This window comes from Trifolium pratense, linkage group LG7, assembly GCF_020283565.1.
Source record: "Trifolium pratense cultivar HEN17-A07 linkage group LG7, ARS_RC_1.1, whole genome shotgun sequence".
Taxonomy (NCBI): Eukaryota; Viridiplantae; Streptophyta; class Magnoliopsida; order Fabales; family Fabaceae; genus Trifolium; species Trifolium pratense.
Genome location: NC_060065.1, coordinates 45,384,569 through 45,408,419, shown reverse-complemented (window position 1 = coordinate 45,408,419; position 23,851 = coordinate 45,384,569). Strand labels below are relative to the sequence as shown.

At 31.3% G+C, this 23,851-nt stretch overlaps 2 protein-coding genes across 2 annotated transcripts; both read right to left on the bottom strand.

Annotated features, from left to right (window-relative positions):
• Positions 1-490: 490 nt before the first annotated feature.
• On the bottom strand, positions 491-1,204 carry LOC123896506. Its single transcript, XM_045946882.1, has one exon. It carries the CDS (start codon positions 1,202-1,204, stop codon positions 491-493), a length of 714 nt encoding a protein of 237 aa, XP_045802838.1.
• A 6,912-nt stretch (positions 1,205-8,116) lies between these two features.
• Positions 8,117-10,201, bottom strand: LOC123896504. Its single transcript, XM_045946881.1, has one exon. It carries the CDS (start codon positions 10,199-10,201, stop codon positions 8,117-8,119), a length of 2,085 nt encoding a protein of 694 aa, XP_045802837.1.
• Positions 10,202-23,851: the final 13,650 nt, after the last annotated feature.

Genomic DNA, 23,851 nt, shown 5'->3' with positions numbered 1-23,851 from the left:
AATTAAGTTCCAACAGTGGTATCAGAGCCTGGTTATTGATCCATGGGGTTTCAATAATGGCTTCCGCAAAAGAGATTACTTTTCAATCAAAGAATTGAGAAGTGGGTGGTGAGGATGCAAGAAATCTTTGGTTTCTAGAGAGTGCTGGAAATGGTGCAAAGAGGTATCCAAGAAGAGGAAGATAGTGCTTCCTGCAAGAAATCCGAGAAAATATGAATTTTCAGAGGAGTTCTTCTACCAAAAGTGCAAAAGAAGCGTCAAAATATTCAAACAAAGATCACAGTGGAGCCAAAGAAGAAAGGTGCTGCTTGGCGAAAAGGAAAGTGAATTGCTTACAGCGGTGGTATCGAGCACAACACACAGAGAGAGATTTTTAGAAAGTGAGGCTTGATGATGAAGTGATTCTGAATGTTGAGGTAAAAAATGTTTAATTCTTTTGATTTGTGTTACTAGATTCTGGTTTATCTTTGTTACCAGCATTGTTGTGCCCTCATCTCCCTTTGTTACCATTCCATTTACCCTTTCCCTTCTTATCTTTGTAATTCTGTTGAGCCTGCAGAGCAATTTCACCTTTAGACTTGTCAGAATTTCTCTGATTCATTCTTTGTTCATGTGCTTCTAAAGATCCCTGTAATTCTTCAACTTTCATGCTATCAAGATCTGTAGATTCCTCTATAGCTGCTACTACATAATCAAACCTTGGAGATAATGATCTCAGAATCTTCTCTACTCTCATTGAACAAGACACAGTTTCACCACATGCTTTCATTTCATTAACCAGTTTTGCAACTCTAGTAAAGAAATCACTTACAGTTTCTTTATCCTCCATTAGCAGTTGTTCAAATTGTCTTCTTAGGGTTTGTAATTTCACTTTCTTTACTTTCTGATCACCAGCATAAGCTGCAGCCAAAATATCCCAAGCCTGTTTTGCAGACTCACAGTCACCAACTTTCTCAAATATATCTGGGCTTACACTTTGATGGATTATGAATAAGGCTTTGAAGTCCTTCTTCTTTAACTCTTTGTGCTGAGTTCTTTGATTTTCTGTTGCTCCTTCTGTGAGTGGATCCACACCATTGGTAACTTGATCCATCACATCTTGATAGTTGAACAAGACTTTCATCTGCTTGCTCCAACTGTCATAGTTCTTTCCATCCAAGACTGGTAAATTTACAGGGAATTGACCATTGTTGAAGGTTGCCATGGTTATAGCACAAACCAGGCTCTTGATGCCAGATGTTGGCGCAGCAAGAAGCACTCACACACACACTTGAATCACAACAGGCTTGCAAAACACACACACACACTGCACAGGCTCAGGCTTGCCAATGAGCACAGTTGCAGATTCACAACTTTTGCAAGCTTGATCTAATTGAATGGAAAAGAATGAAGGAGAATTGATGATATGAATGTGTTGAAGAAGATGATAAAATGCAGAGAAAAAGAGAGTTTCTATTCATCCACTTGTGGCACAAAAGAAAGGGTTACATCCACTAATTGATGCATCTAGTGCATTTATACTTTGCTTGACACACCAAACAATTACAATCAAAAATTAAAACTAACCCCTAACAAACTCTCTAACTAACTCTAGAGACACTTCTAACTAACCACAATAGTTTGTTAGCTTAACTAACTAACAAACTAACCAATTACTTGCCACCTAAGCTATTGGTTGTAACAAACTTATGGTTACTTACTCAACAAGTAACAACTTAGAGATATGAATTATACAATGAATTTCACAAAATTCAACAATGACTGCTCTTATAACCTAAGCAAAAATCGTTTTAGAGTTTTCAAAGAAAAAAACAAATGAGACAAGGAAATCAACCTATACACGGATTAAATGTTTGATTTTAATGTATGTACCAAAAAAAAATGCTTGATTTAACCCTTTGTTTTTTTCGTTTCCTTCAAAAAACATTACCACACCGGTCCACGCGAAAAACAACATGTTTGCTTATATTTCTCATGTTTCCCCACGTGACAGAGTTGAATATCCTACATTTCTCATCTTGTACCACGTGACAATACCATTTAGGACTTGGGTTGTCCCTACCCTACTGGCCTACCCAAAAAAATATTGACCGCAAGATTTTGCAACTAGTCAAAAATAAAAGTGTACTCCTACCTAGAGCTAGCTAGAGCTGGGAGGGCTGGCCCGCCCCGTATATTAAACGGGACGAACAAGTCCGTCAGTAAATATAAACGAGTTATAATACTAAGTTTGAGTTCGGTCCGCGTAAATCTGCGGATTAAATGGTTAATCTGCGGACTATTAAAAAAATTAAAAAAATCACTTTTTTCAAAAAATAAATAAAATTAGTAAAATATTGATATAATAAAAGCTAAAAAAATATATATTAATAATTTTATCTTATATCTTGTAACTAACAAATAAAAATAAGGCAAATGCTAAATAGTGCCCCGAGGCACTCTTTAAGCCCTTAAATAGTAAGTTTTTTATAGAATTTTTATGAAAATGCGTAAAGTCAACGCATTGAAAATTGGAGTGGTTAATTTTTTGAATAAAAAGTTTCTTTTAATGGAATGCTTAAAGAGTGCCCCGGGGGCACTCGTTAGCAAGACCCTAAAAATAAATAAAGTTTCTGATATCATTAAGTTTATCTATCTTCTCTATATAAGAGATTAGGTTTAGATTAAGTTTTTTTTTGTTAAAAATATTGGATTTGGACATGGACCAAGTTATTTATAAGTGATAAATTTTGTAATTAATTATATATAAAAAATAAGACGGGCCACAGGCTAACCCGCAGATCTAACCCCATAACCCGCGGTTTTAACGGTCCAACCCACACAGGCAAAAATATAAACGGACCAAAAGAAATTGGTCTTAAGTCCGTGCGGGCTACGGGTTAAACGGGTCGGCCCGCGGACCTTGGTCTGTATACCCATCTATACTCCTACCTAACATGTGTAATTGGATCAGTTTCGATTGATTTTTGATCAATCAAATGTTCGAATCAATAAACTCTCAATTGGTTTGGTTTGATATAGTTTTTGATGTTTTTCAAAAATGAAATAGAATTAAACTAATCAGTTTGATTCAATTTGGTTCGGATATTTTAATTGGTTTGCAACGTTTTTTTCTATGTATTTTTTGCTATTGTTTTTTATCTGATATATCTTATACAACAATTTTTTCAATCATACATAACATTTGATGTAATCAATTATCACTATACATGATACATAAAAAAGGAGACGCACGGGATCATGACATTGCCGCTCCCAATTACTTCAATTATTCGAAACTGTGAAGTGAAATATAAGTTGAGAAAAATAGAGATTAAAAATAAAATAATTATGTTATTTGTTGTTGTTATTATTATTATTATTATTATTTTTAGTTTTTCTTAAAATTTATTGAATTTTAAAAATCTTGAAAATCCATAAAATTCTTTGAAATCTTAAAAATTTGTGTTAGAAATTCATTACAATCATATAGTGAGAATCCAAATTATAAAAAGTCTTTTAAAATCTCATAAAGTTAATACAATCCCACAAAATCTTTTAAAATCTTCAAAAAAATATTTCTCATTAAAATAGTCTTTTAAAATTCTAATCCAACACAACCCCTTAGAATATTAAAATATAGATCCACACAAAAATTTAAAAAATATCCGTGGGAATCGAGCTAATTACATTGGGGTTCATGTACATGTTCAATCAATTTACACTATCAATTAAGCTACTAGCTAGAGTGTGGTAGAGAAAATCGTGAAGTACAACGCCAGAATTGCCTACTAAATATATAGAAAAAGGGTTCGGGCTGTTACACCAGGAGTTCATACGCAGATAAGAGCTAGCGCTGATTTTGAAGAGGACATCATGGAAATGCTTAATAGGGATGACACCCCTCGATTCTTCACCGTCAGAATCACGAGCATTAACTGCTCATCATGGCTCTCCAGCTGTTTTCCGGCAGCCACTTGATGGCATTAATGGTCATCAAGGGCCTTGGCCCAGCGCTAGGGGCTATATATACTCCACTCCTACAGTGGAGTCAGCTACATATTCTTATCTACTAAAAACATCTGCTTCATACTTTACTGATTTAAGCGTCGGAACACCTGCAAGTACACAACCCCTTTCACTTCACCGAGGGAAAGCGGAGCAACACCGGACACTCTTCTAATTACGTAATCACATTATATATATATATATATATATATATATATATATATATATATATATATATATATATATATATATATATATATTGTAAGTAGCAACTGGAAGTATATTTTGATAATAAGACGAAAGTGCTACAGTGCGTCGCAGCGGGGTATAAAGTAGGAAAAGATTAGCGTAGGAAAAGATTATAGAAAATTTACTTCTTATCTATTTTTTGCGTGCTTACAAATGAGGCAAAGGCCTCTATATATAGGGAAAATAAGGGATCACTATTTGATCCGGTAAAAGGTAACATTAACCTACAGCTGTCCAAACAAAGGATAGTGGGATAATGCCGGGTACTCAATGGGCCCCATCGTCACATCTGTCTCACTATTATACAATAAAGCATCAATAAAGCATAAAATTACAATTCACAAACGGACAACTGACATATTAAACTTTAATAAAGTTGATAAGGACCTATTTGTCTTCTTTGGCCGACAATCGAGGTTCAGCTAAATGATTATTAACCTTTTGACCAGTTAATTTATTTTTACTGGCTTTTGTCTTTCTTGGTTTTTATTGATTGAATCATGGCATCCCAGAAATCTTCTTGGGTAGGTTCATCATCTGGCTGAGATTCTCCAGCTAGACCTTCAAACATATTTTGACCAATGGATCCTTGGGAAGAGGTAGACATATCATCTCCTTTTGTTGTTGAGGGAAAAGTATTGAAAAACTGGGTTTTCATATGATCTAAAATTCTGACCATGACTTCTTCTTCTGATTCTTTAGGATATTTCCTTTGAAAGTAATCTTTTAAATCAGCCATAGAGTACCGGTGGTTATTTTCTTTTGTACCTGTGGCTTTATCCTCATTGATAACAATTTTTATCTTGGATATTAAACTCTGAATATCTTCAGAACTCATTTTGGTCCACCATTTGTAGAAGAAATTTCTTTCTAAAATGGGGATATTAAATTTATCTTTGGATATGGTTACTGTCAATCTCCATATCCATGGAATTTGAAATTTAATGAAGAACAAACAAGGACATTGTCCTGTAATAAGTTTATTGGAAGCTATTTTTGATATTAAAGAGCTATTCTCGCACCACGGAGTGTATAATTCCGCTACTTCCTTAGGTAAGATTTCCAAAGAAGGACCAAATTTGATCCACCAATCAAAAAACCAATTTGGTATGGGTTTGTCCACAATTTCTGGATTTACCGAGAAAAACCAAGAATGTTTGTTTTTCGGATTTTGATAATAAAAAGCTTGGGTAAAAGCATGGATATAATCCCAATAATTAAAATAGATGTATTTATCCTCAGCAATTTTTATTGCTTTCTCTCCGTTTGGATTTAAACCCCATTCTCTTGGTAATAAAATTTTATTTATGTGGCATTTACTAAAGTTTATAAAACTTTCTGGGTTATTATTTTGGTAATAATGTGTTATAGTTACTGATTCAGTAACTGTCCGCAAAATCTCTAAATTTGGCCTTGATTTGCCATAGAGTCCAGCATATCCTCTGGATTCTAGATATCTTGTTTTGATTGACCACCCATCATTCTGGGTTAATGACAAATCTTCGTCATCAATGTAAATTATTTTTTCAGTGACAGGATTTTCGAAATATTCGGATGCCTGTTCGTTGGGTTCATTAACCATCATATCTTTGTAAGATATTATCTTTTTTGAAGATGAAGAAGGTTGGTCTTCCTTCTTAGGTGGGGCAGGTAATTGCCTGAGTTTTCCCACTGTGGTCCAATCTCCTATTAGGGAAATATTAGATTCTTGGTAAGGCAACATATTGTTACCCCCTCTTCCACTACCAATACCACGGCCAAATCCGCGGCCTCGGCCTCTTCCCCTATAAGGGGTTGTCATCACCCTGCAAAAATTCACGGGTTAAGTAGTCAGCAAGAGAATTATTTTCCCCTTTAATATATTGAATATCAAATTCAAAAGCAGATAATTGAGCCTGCCAACTGGCAAAAATATGTTTTGCTACAAGGGTTTTAACATCCTTTTCTATGATTGATTTAGCAGAGCTACAATCAATTCTTAAAAGAAATTTTTGATTTAACAAATCACTTTGAAATTTAGAAATACATTTAATAATAGAAAGCATTTCTTTTTTAATAGTCGAATATTTCGACTGAGTTTGATTCCATTTACCAGAGGTAAATCTAACCAAAACTTCTTTATTAGTATCAGGACTAACTTGTTTTAGTATTCCTCCATAACCAATATTGGAAGCATCAGTTTCTACAATTTTAAAGTACTTGGGATTTGCCAGAGATAAGCACGGGAGGCATTTAACCCTGGTTTTAATTCTCTGGACTGCCCTAGTATGAGCATCCGTCCAAGGATCAGGCTTATTTTTAAGCCTATTATAAAGGATGGCAGTATCACTGGATAAATTTTTATAATAGTCTGAAATATAATTCAAACTTCCTAAAAATCTCTGTAATTGAGTTTTATCTAGCATGATATCAGGAAATTTTGAAGCAAATTCAATACTTCTTTCTATAGGAATAATAGTTCCTTGATCAATCATATGACCAAGAAATCTAACTTTAATTTGAAATATTTTCATTTTAGTAGCTGATAAAACTAAACCATTGTGTTTAACAACATTTTTAAATATCTTTAAATGTTTTATGTGTTGATCAATTGTTTTAGAAAATACTAAAACATCATCAATATAAACTATTATAAATTCAGAATATGGATTAAAAATGTCATTCATAATTTTCTGAAATTCAGAAGGAGCATTTTTCAACCCAAAAGGAAGGACATTCCATTCGAATTGTCCAAAAGGTACAGTAAAAGCTGTTTTGTATTTATCATTTTCAGATATCTGGATTTGCCAGTACCCTGATTTCATATCAAATTTTGAAAAAATTAAAGCATCATTTAACCTATCTAATAAATTTTTTTTATTAGGAATTGGATACCTAATCCATTTTAAAACCTTATTAACGCCTCGTTCCTTCTCAGCAGCCTTATTAACCTAAAAAGCAGTACAACTCCAAGGAGACTTAGAGTGTCTAATTAAACCTTTGTCTAAAAGAGATTGTATTTCTTTTTTGCATAAATTTAAGTAATCATTGTTCATCTGAGCTGGCCTAGCTTTAGTAGGAATCTGACTTTCATTAAAGTCGTCTATATAAGGTAGAGAAACAACATGTTTCTTCCTATCCCAAAAAGCATTTGGGAGATCATTACAGATTTCTGTAGTAAAATCTTGTTCTAAATACTTAATTTTCTTTCTAATATCATAATTTTCAAGTTGCTCATTAATATTAAGCGCACTAATTTCTTCTTTTAAAAAACATAATTGTTTTTCTTTTTTCAAAAGAATATCTTTTACTTCATTTAACATTCTAGTTTGTGGATCTGTTATGAATTCAAAAATAATTTTTTGATCCTTTATAAAAGTAGTAATTCCCTTTTGATCAATATTAACAATAGGCATAATATTATGCAAAAAAGGAGTACCTAATATAATCCTATGAGTTAAATTCTTTACTAAGATAAAATGGGTTGGTAAGCAAATATTTTTGTTACAAATATAGGCATTAGATAGTTTATAATTAACTTGGAGTTTGTCTCCTCCTGCCTGAGTCAAAGATTGGGTAGTTTTAACAAAATATTTTGTCGGAATTATTCCTTCCTGAATGCAGTTAAGGTCTGCACCACTATCTACTAGGGCGACTTCATTTTCAAGGATAAAACTTTTGTTAATAACAAGAGTTATCTTAACAAACCATTTTTGTGATGTAACTCTTTCAAGGAGGCTAAGATAGCTATTGCTAGGTGATGGACTGTCATTATCCGAAACAATATTTCCTATTTTATTAGAATTTTCTAATAAACTAATTCTTTTGGCTAAAAGATCGTTGTTGTTCTTAATATAAGAAATTTCAGATTTTAAAAGATTTATTTCTCTTTTTAAATCATTTATATAGAAACAGGAGTTTCACGTTCATTAGATTGACGAAACCTAGATAAGACTTCGCTAAGCTGATAAGGGGCTTCTTTAATTAAAGGAGCTTTTCCTCTAAGATTATCCCTTATTAAAGTTTCTATTAATTTTCTTCTCAAATTATCATCTGGGATAGCTTCTAAAGCTTTTAAAGCTTCATCCTGTTCACTGGTTAGAACATTTAGACCATTCATTTCTACTATGGATTTCCAATAGTTTAGTTCATTGCATTGACAACTATTGTTATCAGATGTATCTGAAGAAGAGCTATAGCTAACCTCATCTTCAGAGGATTCTACTTCAGACTCAGAATTAATAAGAAGAACCTTTTCTAATTGATTTCTAAGTTCTTCATCCTCAATATCATTTAGGGCTTTTTTAGTCCTACATTGATTAGCATAATGGCCAACCTTTCCACATTTGTGGCAAGTTATGTCAAGCTTTTTAGCTTTTCTTTTTCTGCTAAAATTAGGAGTATAATCCTTATGTTTTGGTTTAGAATAATTTTTTCTACGTTTTTTCTTATACGAATACTTATAAGTATCTAATGGATCTTTTCTTCTACTTCTATAGGGTCTTATCTTATTTATTTTACCCTTCTTCCTGCTCTCAGGGGGTTTTTCTATGTCAAAAGTGAATTGCTCGCAGAATTCACCTATTTGGTGTTTTTTAGTTAATTTTTGTTTTTTAAGTTGATTTTTAAGTTTTATGTCATTACATAAAGATAATCCTTCATTAATACATGTACTAATAATTTGGCCATAAGTTAAATCAGAATAATTAATATTTATTCCATCATTATTATTTCTAAGAGTTTGTCTTATTCTTTCAGCAAAAAGATGAGGTAAACCATCTACAAATTTTGATTTCCAATGCATAGAATTGGGATTTTTTAATTGAAAAACTCTGGATAAAAAAGTATCTTTATACCATCTAAAATGAGTTAAAGATGGGCATCTAAGATTTTGCAATAATGTTTGCAATTTCTCTGCAATGGGAATATTAGTTCCTACAAAATGTTGTAGAATGGAGAGACATAGTGTATAAACTGCATCTTCTTCTCCAGTAGTAGTGATAGTAATATTACTACTTGACGTTTCAGCTTTTATAAGCTTTTTATGAGAGAGAATTTCTCTCTTCTGAACATCAGTGAGATAATGATCCCACCAACCTCTCAATTGGCCAACAAATCCAGTTGTTATAAACGACGCTATAGAGCTATCAGAATTATCTTGCTGTTTACAAATAGATGAATACATAATTATTCTATGTATCATATCAATGATTTGCTTATCATTTAAGCCATCAATATTCCATTCATAAATATTATAAGAGGTCTTCGCCTCAAGATTTACTCTTTGAAGAAGCTGAACCTTTCCAGAATTCTTATTCTGGAAAGGTTCAGCTTCTTCAAAGAGTAAATCTTGAGGCGAAGGCCTCTTATAATAATATTTTTCTACAGGTTTAGGAGCATAAATAGGATTTATTTGAGCAACCTGATCATTTATCTCATGATTAGCAAATATTTCTGCTAATTGGTCAATATCCTCTATATCAGAGGTGTCGGACATATTTTTTTGAGATAAGACATTTAAGCGAAGTTGCTTAAGCTTCTCTTCTAAAACATTAATAAATTCATCGTTATTAGATTTTAATTTAAATCCTTCTACCGCTATAGGTGGTTGAATGATAGGGACATCTTTATTAATAACAATCTCTGAGGATTCACTATCAATTTTATTCTTTTCTAAATGATTTAGAATTAAATTCTGTTTAGTTAATTGTTCTTCTAAAAGTCTTTTTAAATCAGAAATATCTTTTTCTAGGGACATAAATTGGTCACCTAAACAAATAAGGAAAGAATTAGTGTAATTCTGAGATTTAATTATTGCATTTAATTCTTTGAGAGTAATATAATCATTCTCAACTTTCTGATTTTGGAGGTTTAAATAAGCTGTAGCTTCAACATTCTTTCCTAAACTTATAGTTTGTTCAGGAGGAAAAGGGGAAATTATAATCTCTCCACTATGGGTATTCCAATTCTTGTTTTGTAAAATCATAATTTCACTTTTAACTCTGTCATGAAAATACTTGACAAACCATTTTACAAAAGGAACATAACTTTGTATTTGAGATAAATAATCATAATAATTATCTTTCAATTCTTTTAATTTAAAATCTTTGAATTTTTTGAAATACCAATTTCTAAAATCTTTATATCTATCTTGGTTAAACTCATCATTGATGAGTTGCCTCCAACTACTTCCTGGGGAAAGATCCATCATAAATGGAAACTCATCTCAGATTGGGTAGGAGATTCCCTACTTTGAGAAACATTTTTTTGATATATTCCTTGAGGAATTTTATTTTCACTTATGCGAATATTTTCAACGGATTCAATATCTTCTCTTATTTGAGAAGTAGAGGCTCTAGAAAGCTCTAAAGGGGCAGTGTGGAACTCACTGGTAGAATACCTAGATGACATAGTTCTGGGAATTTTTATAATTCTCTGAGGAGTAAATCTTATTTCAATATCTCCTTCAGTAGTTTGGGAAATCTGGTCTGTATCCGTATTTATTATAGGATCAGGATCAACCTCTTGAGGTAATGTCCAAGTTTCAGGAAAATTTATTTCACTCCATTTTATTAACCTATTCGCTGCAATATTAGAAGTTAATAAATTGGTTTGGACTAAAGTTGTGGTTCCAGGAAACGATATTTGTTTCGCTTTGGGATTAAGAGTATTTAAGACTCTGTAATAAACCCTATAGCATATTGCTATTATTTCACTACCAGTTTTATAATTATACCCATTGGTATGAACTGTTAATTGCATAGCATCACTTAGGTGCTTATCAGTTAAAGATAAACTTAAATTATATATATATATATATATATATATATATATATATATATATATATATATATATATATATATATATATATATATATATATATATATATATATAGGAGGTCGGGTTCGAACTTCAATCATTCCACTTATCAACTTAAAAGATTTTTAGGCATTAAATTACCTGACAAAACAACTGATTAAATTTATTAATTTCATGATAAAAATAAATTTATGTTTACGCAAAATTTATCTCTTTAGTTTAGAGAATCATGAACTGCCAAGTATATTTTCTACTTATAGAATAGAATGTTTAAAACTTCGGGTACAAAAAAATAATGTGCGGGCAGTTGGCCCCAAATAAGGATATTTTGATTGTAAACCATATATATACTCAATCATACTTTTTTGGCTGTCGGCAAGAAAAAAAATTAACATCAAATGTCAATTGACAGTGCCTCCACATCATCATCACATTAGCTCAATACTTTCATCTCAACTTCTATAGTGATGTAACAAATTGAGTGCTCTTACTTTATTAATTTTATCACGGTTTGTTTGAAAATATAAGTCAGTTATCATTCTCATTTTTTCGACAAAAATAATGAATTAATTAATATTAGTTTGACTAAAATAAAGAAAAATAAAAATATAACCTATATTGAATTAACTTCAATCATGTCATTATTTTAACCGTAAAAACAAAAAAGTTATGATTTTTTTAACTTAAGTTTATGAACATTGTCCACCGTATGTTATGAACATTGTCCACCGTATGTTTAAAAACTAAAAATATAACCTATATTAAAATAAAGTTATGAACATTGTCCACCGTGGACAATGTTCGTAACATATGGTCTTAGAATTTCTGATAATTTTTAGCACTAGTCCACGGTGGATCAGTTATGAACATTGTCCACCGTAGCACTAGCTTTACATACTTAGATATGTTATTTTTTTTATAATTTTTATTTACCTATTTTTTAAAAATTGAAGCATTTAGTTCCTCATATGTTAGCCTTTAATTTTAGTGATTTGACAATTATTAAATGATGTGTTGCTGCAGCATTACTTTGCATTGTATTTGTTGCAGGGAGGTTAGCTACCACGATGGAGGCTTTAGATATCATGTTTACATATTGGGGATTAATTGCTTTTTTTTTTTTTTTTTTTTACTATAATTGCTTATTTAGTTAGATATATTAGTTTAGAGTATTTTTTTTAGTTAGAAGCTGGTTTGGCTAACTATTTATGTGTTTGGTCATTTGTATCACTATCAGTAAAGTATGAGGTGGCAGAACACATTTGTACACTTAACAACTCAAAAACATGAGTAATGTGCGACTTCAAACAACTTTAACGCATAGTGTCATGCCTAGCGTGAGTTTTGATCCAATTCCTACATTACAATCTTTAACCCGACTTTGATACCATGTTAAGTGGACTTGAATCTTATCCCGGAAGTTAACCTGATGGGTGAGGGTGTCTAAACACATTTATACACTCAATAGTCTAAAAATCTGAGCAATGTGAGACTCCAAACAACAACAACATTTAAAAAATAATGATATTTATACCATAATAGTCAATTTCGGATACCAGAGCGAAGCGTCCAACAGCAAAACTAAGATAGCGGAATAACGTATAACAGGATAAGACCTGTCACCATCACACAAGCCGACCAAATTTTGCGATGGTGATTAAAGGGATACCATGTAACGGCGTTGATTTAGAGATTTCAGCAGTAAAAAGTAGTTCGTGCTCCATAAAAACACAAAAGCGGGTCATCCCGGCTGGAGTGGTTGTGCCTTAATTACTCAGCTCCGCCCCTCCGCTATCGGCCTTCTAATTGCGGCATGATGCCGCTCCGCTTTGATCCACCGACTACTATCAACCAATTTATGACAATTTTGTGTGTGAGAGAGATATCTAATATTTAGTTAAAGATCCTGAAAATATGCTTGATAATAAAATCTTATTTTTAAAAGTAATAATTAGTAATTTAGTCAGACAAATCAGTCCAATTCAATTTTTCTTCAACTTTAAATTTACACATCATAATTAAAGGTTCCAAAACCTAACTACCAACTTCAATTGTTTTTCTGTGACAGCAATTACCAACTTTAGTTGGACATTTTACTATACAATATCCTATGATCTCTATATTTAAATTCGTCGTTTATAAATTATAAATAAAAAATTAAATCCGCTTTTGAGCCGTCGGATCAAGATCCCACCTATGTTATGACTGTGTGATTATGGAAAAAGTATTGACGGCAAGGGATGATCCTATATCCTATGATCTCTATCCAAAACTTTTATTGTAATGTAATTATAAGAGGATCAAACCCATCATGAATCATTAACAAAAGTATTTACGAAGTGACGCATGAAATATGACACCACTAGGTCTTTGCCAAAATCAATAATTATAGACAAATTTAAATGGCACTAATTATAAAATTTGAGACTTAATTGAAACGATAAAGGAAATCCAAAATTAACCAATGGTAAATTAGTTGAAGGGCAAGACGTTTAGGCCCTTAAAATGATGACCAGACGTCCAGACTCCTATTTATAAAGGAAAATGTTGTTTAAAGAAGATAATTCAACTTGTGTATTTATAAATTACTAGCTGTCAGTCAGATGCTTTTTTGTGTCATTCATATTTTATATTTATGCAAATTTATGTATAAAAAAAAAATATTTCTTATGTTATGGTGAGTTAATAATAGATTTTTGCTGCTAAAAAAAATCAAGAATATTATTAGTATTATGAAAAATCTACATCAAACTTATATATAGTTATAGAATAGATTCGATGGAGATAAGTTATCGTTAAATTATAATAAAAAGAAGTTGTCATTTATAACTATTTGAGAAAATTTAAACTATCTTTATGCTTTAAAATTAAAATAATACAAACTCTTTGGAGTACTAGTTAAAAATTTAAGTATAGTAGGACATTCTTAAAATTAGTGTTTTAAAAATCGGACCGGTCGGTCGGACTGGTTGAACCGGGAACCGAAGGGTAACCGGTCTGGTTCGACAATCAGATCGCCCAAGTTATTGAACCGCAGTGAACCGGTGTGAATCGGAATAAACCACAAAAAACCGGTGAACCGGCGGTTTACTCAAACCGGCCAGTTCAACACAAATTTGGGGAAAAAATTTTAGAAAATTGGTACAAATGAGTATTGAACCCTTGACCTTTAGATGAAACTAAAGGTTTGCTGCCACTATGCTACAAATGTTACTTGTTAATAAATTTACATTTTATTTTATATATTACTACAGATAGTCTTCTACTTATTGTATGAAAACAACTTTCCACATAAATTTTGATCTTTTTTAATTACACAATTACTTTTGATTTTTTAGATAAACTTCATATTTTGTTTATTGTTTGTCTTGTGTTGATTTAATTTTTCAACTCTCACTTTTTTGTTTACAATGAAGTTGATGATCGAACTCAAGACTTCATTCATACGGAGTATATCTAAACCTCTCACTACAAGACTTCATTCATACGGAATATATCTAAACCTCTCACCACAAGACTTCATTTAATATTAGGTCACTGATTTTATTTTATTTATTATCTACGAAAGTGTGTCTTTCTAATAATAATACGCTTTGTTTGGCCAACTTATTTTCTACTTTTCTACTTCTCCTTAAAAAAAATAGAGAAGTATATAAAATTGTATTTGACCCTATTTCTTCTTAAAAGAATTACTGAAATAAAGTAAAGAAGTAGAAAAGTAGAAAATAAGTAAGGTCAAACGGGGCCTAAGTGACAATGAAAGATCTAAGGAAAAAAAAAGTAAAAATGATTTTTTTTAACTATATAGCGACCGGTTCAATAACTATATAGAGACCGGTTCATTTCACCGATTTAATCCGGTTTAATCCGATTTGTCATGCGGTTCGACCAGTGACCCGGTGGTTCGACCAATGAACTAGTGAACCAGTACCCTCATCGGTTCGATGTCCGATCCGATTTTTAAAACATTACTTAAAACTTATATAATCTATTTTTAAAAAATATAAAAAATACTTCATAAGGTTAAACACTAATAGCATGATGCTCAAAATTATAAGGTTAAACTTTTACCATGAACTATATTTACATTATATCAAAATTATCTACGCTATCATTACATTATATCAAAATGAAACATATAGGCTATTCCTTTTTTTTTCGGTTATAATATATGCTATTTCCATTAAAACTAGAAACAAAACATAGGCTATAAATAGGCATGGTAATGGGGCGGAGACGGATATTGTCTCCTCAAACCCAAATCCATAAAGGTTCGGGTTTCCCCAAACTCATCCCAATTTCGAGCGGGGATAAAATGTATAACCCAAAACCCATACCCAATGGGGATCGGGTATCTCCGTTACGCATCTTTCCACATGAATTTGAATTGTATTTTAGTATTTTTTTATCAAAAAAAGAAGTTAAAATGTCCAAAATTATTTTGTTTCAACAATATTTTTTTAAATAAAGAAGAAATAGAGAAAATATTTTGTTTAATACTCAAATTAAAAATAAATATAAACATATGAATGTAATTTAAGAGATTGTTGAAGGGTTTCTAATGTAAAATAGGTAAAATCTAATTTTAGTATAAGTGGGACGGGTTTGGGGACGGGTTCGGAGTGGGTATTAATGTGCCCATTACCCGCCTCAAACCCATCTTTTGAAATCGGGGAAAATCCAAACCCGAATTCAAACTCAGTCAACTCGGGTTTTCTCCATCAAAACGGGTAGGATTTGGACGGATACTCACGAATATGAGTTTTATTGCCATGCCTAGCTATAAACTTAATCCTTTTACGAATTTTTTAATCACACTCAGCGTTGATTTTAAGATGTTTATCTAACTTTCCATACAAAAAATGTTTATCCAACTACTTTAGGGCCTCTATGGTGGTCAACATGAAAGAAGTGATATAATAATCCTGAACATATATTAAAAGAACGAAATATTTTAATTTAATTCTGAAACTTATTGTATTTTATCTCTATACGTAGTTTAGATTCTTATCTTAAATTTGAACTGAGTTATTTTTTTTTTTGACAGATGAATTTGAACTGAGTTAGAAACCAATAAAATAGGATACACAATTAACTTACCAATTTATCTGATAAATTATATTTTAAAATTAAAAAAATGAAATTAATGAAATATAAAACAATAAAATAAATTAAGAAATATAAAAAAATTGAAAATTATATTTTTTTTCACAAGAGTAATTTTGTAATTTATATAAGGTGGATAATTGTCCCTGCTTATAAATTCATATTCAGGTCATCTCACATCTGATGTGTGACTTCTTAACACACTCACTCACTCTAACATTATTGTGCTTAGTGCATGGATATAAATGATGGGTGGCCATATATCGTAAACTTGATAGCAGGCTGCCAAACAAATATTGGAGAGGCTCTAATACAATCTTAAAATTGGGATTTGCGCCTAACTTAAAATTTGACGTGAAGGGATATGTTAAGGAGTCTCACATCGGATTTGAGATTACCTATACATGAGTTTATATGTATAGGCAATCCCAATTCTAAGATGGTATTAGAACCCCACTCATAATCCGTTGAGCTACCTGCTACCAGGTTTCCACTATCGCACCACTCACCATTTACATCCACATACCAGGTCTAATTAATAGTATTGGGCGCGAGGGATTGCAATAAGAGTCACATGTAAGAATAATTTAATTATGATTCTTAATGTATATTGACTCATGTGAAAGGATGTAAATATTAAAGTGAAAGGGTACAAGTATATATGTAAGGATGTGAATATTCATGTGAATGAGAATGAATATTCATGCGAAAGATACAAGAATTCATGAATGGATGCAAGTGAATTTCTATAAATATATGTAACTTGATGGAAGTTACTAACCAACCAATCAATGACTGTTTAAGGGTTCTGTCTCTTCCATAAAAGTTTCTCTACCATATTACCATCAAGAACAAGTATGAGAAAGAACGGACAGAAAATAGATAGATTGGGAATTGGAGGATTATTGTTACTACTCTACTTTCTATCATCACGGATGAAGGTATATCATTTAAAGTCTTTATCATGTGAGAATCATATATTTCAAGATCCTTAAGAATAGATAGTTTTCTAGTAAGTAAAAATGAATGTGAAAACTATAACTTACATCACACACTGGTTGAAGATAGCATGAAGATATATGTTTATAAGCGTGAGCAATACTCACCTTATAAGCGATTTTGTAAGATTGAGTTAGATTCATTTTCTAATTTCTACAATGTTAAATTCCCTTGACCCCTCGCCCGGTAGGAAGATTTTCGGTAGGGGTATAGCTGGAGAGGGGACTAGGAGTTTATGAGACAAATGAGTGCAGGTGATGTGATGATAATGGTGGATTTGGGATAAAAGGGTGCGAATGTCAAAATACTGGAGGTGGTAGTAGCAGTGTTGTAAACCAAATAGTCCAGCCCATGTTAGCTAACTGTCTTAAGTGTTGGTGTAGTAGCTGGATCAATTTATACGAATAATAATATGAATCCAACTTTTCGCACCCCCTGAATATCCTCGGTCACCCCTTGAAATTACCAAACTAACCCTCTCGCTTTCTAGGATGCGAGCACTTTTTCGCAAACTAAGTAGCGAGTGTCAATAGTTTTAGGTCAAATCCACCCTCCAGAATGGAAAAAATCATGAAAAAAGGAGTTCGCATTCTAGAAAGCGAACTCACTGCAGTTTGCATTCTAGAAAGCGAATTATTTCCTCCCATTTTTGCTATTTACACACTCGCATTCTAAGTAGCGAGAGGGGGTAAAATGGGGTTTTCAGGGGATGCTCATATATGGGGGGGGGGGGGGGGGGGGGGGCAGAAGTAATTCTCTAATAATATGAGGCCCTTTCTTCCGGTTTTCTTTTAAAATGATTTTTAAGGTGTTTTTTTATCATTTTCAAAAAAAAAAAGAAGATAAGTTGTTTTTTTTTTTTCGCAAACTAAGTAGCGAGTGTCAATAGTTTTAGGTCAAATCCACCCTCCAGAATGGAAAAAATCATGAAAAAAGGAGTTCGCATTCTAGAAAGTGAACTCAGCTACAGTTCGCATTCTAGAAAGCGAACTCACTGCAGTTTGCTATCTAGAAAGCGAACTCTGCAGTTTGCATTTTAGAAAGCGAATTCTTTTCTCCCATTTTTACTATTTACACACTCGCATTCTAAGTAGCGGGAGGGGGTAAAATGAGGTTTTCAGGGGGTGCTCATATATGGGGGTGGGGCAGAAGTAATTCTCTAATAATATGAGGCCCTTTCTTTATCATATGAGATTTTTATTATCTCAAAGTCTGTACATACATAATATCAAAATTACTGTTCTAGTTCTAGTTTATACTAAATGAAATCGAAATAGCTTCTATTATATTTTAGTAAGTCCATATAAAAATGAATTTTAGAACTATAAAGTTAATTTTTTTAATTTTTTTTTTATAACAAACCAGTCATGTGGTGATGGAAAGACTTGTTGTGTTGAGAACTGATGGAACACTCTCTTTTAAAAAACTTCATTTTTAATCGTTGGAATTCATGCAAGATCTCCAATTTTTAAAAATATGACCAACACGTTGTTATTTCTTTGTTAGAATACTATTTTTTGCATTCTAAATATAAATGAATATATACAAATTTTGACCGACAGTGTTCTATTTTACAGTGAACATAAGAGCATGCATATCGGTCGTGGTATTTGGAATGCAAAGACACCATGTCAGTGTAGACACCACTATTTGCTTTCCATTGGGTGGTTACATTAAACTACGTTGCTATAGAGTATTGAATACTATTGTGCTTTACTCTTTCTTTTGGTTTTAACCAATGTTTTAAAACTCGGACCGGTGATTGACCCAGCCAAAACATTAGGTCATTGGGTCACTGGTCGGACTGCATAACTACTAATATATAAAAAAAACTTTGTCTATCATAACTATAAAATTTAATGAAAGTTACTTTATAAAAAATTAATAAAATTTAATATATTAAAGAAACACAATAACAAAAGAAATGAAATTAAAATATTTTATCAATATATATGTGTCGTAAAAAATAAAAAGATATATGTGAGATGAAATCCTTAGAAAAAGAAAAAAAAAAGATTTAGATGGTACAAATATCATAGTCATGTTTTTTAAATATATTATTAAATATATATCATTGACTCATTGTTATGCTTTCTAATCATATAAGTTGGTCTGGGCTAGAGGTAAGGTGAATATGCCCATGTACATAGCATGTGCTGGGTTCAAATCCCACTAGGGAAATTTTGAAATTTTTTATGAATTTTCATTCTACTCTAAAACCGGTTCGGTTCAGTAACCGGTTTCTACGGTTTGTTTGCAGAACCGGTTCTGCATGTTGATCAGCCTGCTAATACCACCGGTTCCCGGCCGGACCGGTCCGACCAGTCGGTCCGGTTTTTAAAACTATGGTTTTAACAAATGCTTTTTGTGTTAGCGCAACATTAAATTTTGTGAGATTTTTTCTTCTGAGCAACACACCTTTATGGGAGACACGAATTCAACTATTCTTAATTCAATTAAGATATAAAAACTCCAATTTCCACTAATCATAACTCAACTAATGTTCGAGAACACTAATTCGACTATTCTTCACTCAAGTTAGACATAAAAACCCTAACTTCCATCATAACTCAACAAGTGTGCGAGATCCAAAATTCAACCATTTTTAACTTTTTTAAATTTCAGATAACAATCTTACAAACCTTAAACTCAACTAATCAAAATTCAATTACTCCCTCCATTTTTTAAGTGTCTTTTGACATCAGATTTAACGTTCATATTTAATTATCGTTTTGATATTTTAAGGGTACGATTTGTCAATTATACACATTGTCAACTGGACTATGACTAAACATTTTTTGATTATTGGCTTTTATTTCATTTTAATAAAACACATTGAAATAAGTTATGATAAAATAAAATATGGATTAACACTAAGTAATAGATGATATAAAAATTTTGGTAGGGTGTTTTTTTCTCGAAAAATTACCCTACCAAAATTTTTATTACGGCCGCTACTTAAGTTGTGAAATGGTAAAATGGAAAACGCGTAGCGCGTGTGAGTAATCGGTATAATGACAAAAGTAATTCTCCTATAATTAAGCTCTTCTTACAGTCCAGCTTTCTTATGGTCCAGCTTATTGATCCAGTTCAAAAATGTTGTAACAAAAAAAAAACAACAATCGCATACGGCCGTCTTACTTGTAGAAATTGCCTAGAAGGTAACAAACTATAGATCCCAGCCGTTAAAGTATATATATATTTTATATACTGTATATATATATGGTATTGGAAACGATTGGTCCAAGATGGACCAATAGAATGATGGGTCCAAATTATACGGCACCCAAGTAAAAACCATAACTAAGCTCTTTTGGAGAGTAAAAACTAAAAAAAATTCAACAAGGCATGTACACTCTCATCATACGGATAGATAAAAATTTACACATTTGTAATACGGTAGAATTTCATGCTAATAATAAAAAATAACTTGTTATAAAAGTAATCTAAATAAGAACAATATTATAAATAAATAAGATAACAAAGAGAGAAAGAATATAATCTGTATTGTTTACTAGTAAGATTAAATTACATTACAATTGTACATAAATTCGATATATAAGTAAATATATATAATAAACCAATTACATGAGCTAATAATATATATATGTGTTGTTGGATTAATTATTTAATTAATCAATTATGATTGACAATAATTAATTATTGGAAATTATCATTAATATAAATTATGGTCTATTATATTAAGCACTTAATTATTGATGAATTATTTGATTGGACTTTTGTTTCTAATTGGACTGTGATGAGTTGGACCATTCAGTTAAGCCCAATGAGAGGTCCCTACTCTCAGCCGTTCAGTTATATAAACGTTATTCCATCAAAAGTTTCAGCATAAGAGTTAAACCTGACTCTCTGAAACACTAACGGCGATGAGGATAGTTCAGTTTCTCATACTTATCTCTGTCACCGTTCTCCGAAATCCTAAAAGGTATCATTCTCAATATAATAATATGATATAACTTGTGTCTATTGATGACTGTTATTTTAAAATCCTTCATGTGTGTGGATATTCACTAATCATATTCCTAACAAATAATTATTTTTATCAAAATATAAAATTAAAAACATCCCCCAATCTGCAAAACCCTCAAATCACTTTTTCCTTAATTATTCATTATTTTACATGAAACTAGAACTTTGACCCATGCGGTGCATGGGTCTAATTAGGTGTAATATGTAACAATAAAAAATAAAATACAAAAATTCTAAGAGCATTTTCAATAAGAGTAGTATAGGGAATTTCATGGACTAATTATTCTATATTTGTTTATGTGTTTATTTTATATTTTATATATTTTTTAAATAATTTTGGAACCCCATCGTTTTGTTTACTTATTAAAAAAAAAATTGCTGATAACTAAAGGTTAAAAAATTGATGATAATTAAAGGTTAAAAAAAAACTAAAGACATAATCAATAACATAAACTTAAGTAGACATCCATAAATAAATAAAAATTGTGATTAATTCTGCCGTTCAAATTTATTGAAGACAGGGTTAACATATTAGGATTCCTAAATTCTTTCATAATTGAAGCACATGTTTTAGCGGTTGAAAGATTTTATTGTAAGTAAGGGATGCAGGTTCGATGACAAATCTGTATTTTTTTAATATAAAGCTGCAATAAAAAGAAAGAGAAAATGAGAGGGGAAAAAATTTAGTTTAGGGTTAGCTTATGTTAGCAAGCTTATAATATAAGAGATTATCGGTTTTTAATTGTTTAAATTGTGCAATGAAAATTGATGGTGCTTAATTATGGTATGAAATCTTTCCTATGAAAGTTGATGGAGCTTAACACTTTGTGGACATAATTTAAATCACAATTGGTCTGCTAGTGCATATTGTATCAATTGATCATCGGTTAATATTAAATATGCAATGTTAAAATCAAAATAATGAATGTGATTAATGACATAACTATAGTTGTGTTTGGTTGTATTGCAAAAAAAAATTGATTTAGCAGAATTGAGTTTGATAATAACTTTCCAAATTACACGTGATAATAACTTTCCAAATTACACGTGATAATAACTTTCCAAATTTCACATAATAATTATTCTCTAAATTTATTACACGTGATAATAACTTTCCAAATTTCACATAATAATTATTCTCTAAATTTATGATCCGGTAGAAAAAAAATCATTGATCAGGAAAGACATAAAAATATTTCGTGATGAATAATATAGTCAACAATAATTTTGATATGATATACTTTTAAAATTGATGGTGCTTATCAATTATTGCACATAATTTTAATCACAATTGATATACTTGCCATAGTGGTTGGAAATATTGCCTTGCATCGAAGGGTTGCGAGTTCGAATCATAGTCAAGACAAAATTGTATTATTTTTTAATAAAATTGTAAGATAAAATGGAGGGAAAACAGGGAAAACAAATTAGGGTTTAGAGTTTGCTTGTGTATACAAGCTTATAATATAAAAGATGACTACTTTTATAATGTAAACAAAAAATCTTTTTAGACTTTTCAATGGGAAAAGAAAAATAAAACAAAGAATTAAACTATCCACCGAATAAATGCTATGATTTAGTGTATGTTTGGTTTCAATTCTGGAGCATCCAGAATTGATTCTGAACGTGTAGAATTGATTCTGACTTGTTTGGTTTCTCAAAAGTAGAATTGATTCTGCCTCCAGAATTGATTCTACTTGAAGCTAGAAATCGTAGCTTCTGATTCTAGAATTGATTTTTACACTCAAATTTTTTGTTCAACTCACTTTTTCATGAATATATCCAAACATAAACCACTTCAGCTTAAAATCAATTTTGGCCAGAATCAATTTTACAGAATCAATTCTGCCAAAATCAATTATCTCCGTCGCAGAACCAAACACACGCTTAACCTTTTTGTTCTACTTAAAAGAACATTACCACGCCGGTCCACACCAAAGACAACATGTTGCTTAGATTTCTCATGTTGAACCACGTGACAGAGTTGCATAATCTTCATATTTCTGATGCTGCACCACGTGACAGTACCACTCGGTCCCTACCCTACTAACAAAAATGTTGACAGCAAGATTTTGCAACTATTGAAAAAATATTATAAAAATGCTTGTGTTTTTTACTGAAGAAAATTTATGCCGTTTCATTCATAACAATAGTAGCAATACAATGAGAGATTATATTAAAAATATTGTGAGAAGCATGAGATAAAGCTGCTCGTGCGAGTGCATGAGCGCTACCGTTTGTTTGACTCCTATTAAAAAAGTGTGCTTGTTATTAATAGATATTTTGTATTATTAAGCGTTTAATGAAACCAGAGTGCATATTAGAATATATAAAAGTATTTGATTTCTTTTTTATGTAATTTGAACAGTTAAATTATTAAGCGCTACCAACACCAAATAATAGTTTTTTAAAGAGGTTAAATTAGTCCACCAACACCAAATAATAGTAATATGAAAAATACTAAACAGTGTTCCGTGTCAAATAATTAAGCATATTCAACAAAAAAAAAAATTGTCCCAAAATTTATACATTTAATATCTTAAAAGTGTAAAAACATATCGTTTAGCATATGCTTTCCTACTTAATAACAAGAGAGCAAGTCTCACATACAAATGTGTATCTATTATATAATTAGATAGTTGACTCATATAACAAATATTCTATTATATCATGTTTATTTTTAGAGAAAAGAATTGGTTATTTCTGATACGATGTAAGATA

What these genes read in the sequence shown, in the direction of transcription:
- LOC123896506 (XM_045946882.1), bottom strand. Translation starts at nt 1,204, where the DNA reads ATGGCAACCTTCAACAATGGTCAATTCCCTGTAAATTTACCAGTCTTG.
- LOC123896504 (XM_045946881.1), bottom strand. Translation starts at nt 10,201, where the DNA reads ATGATTTTACAAAACAAGAATTGGAATACCCATAGTGGAGAGATTATA.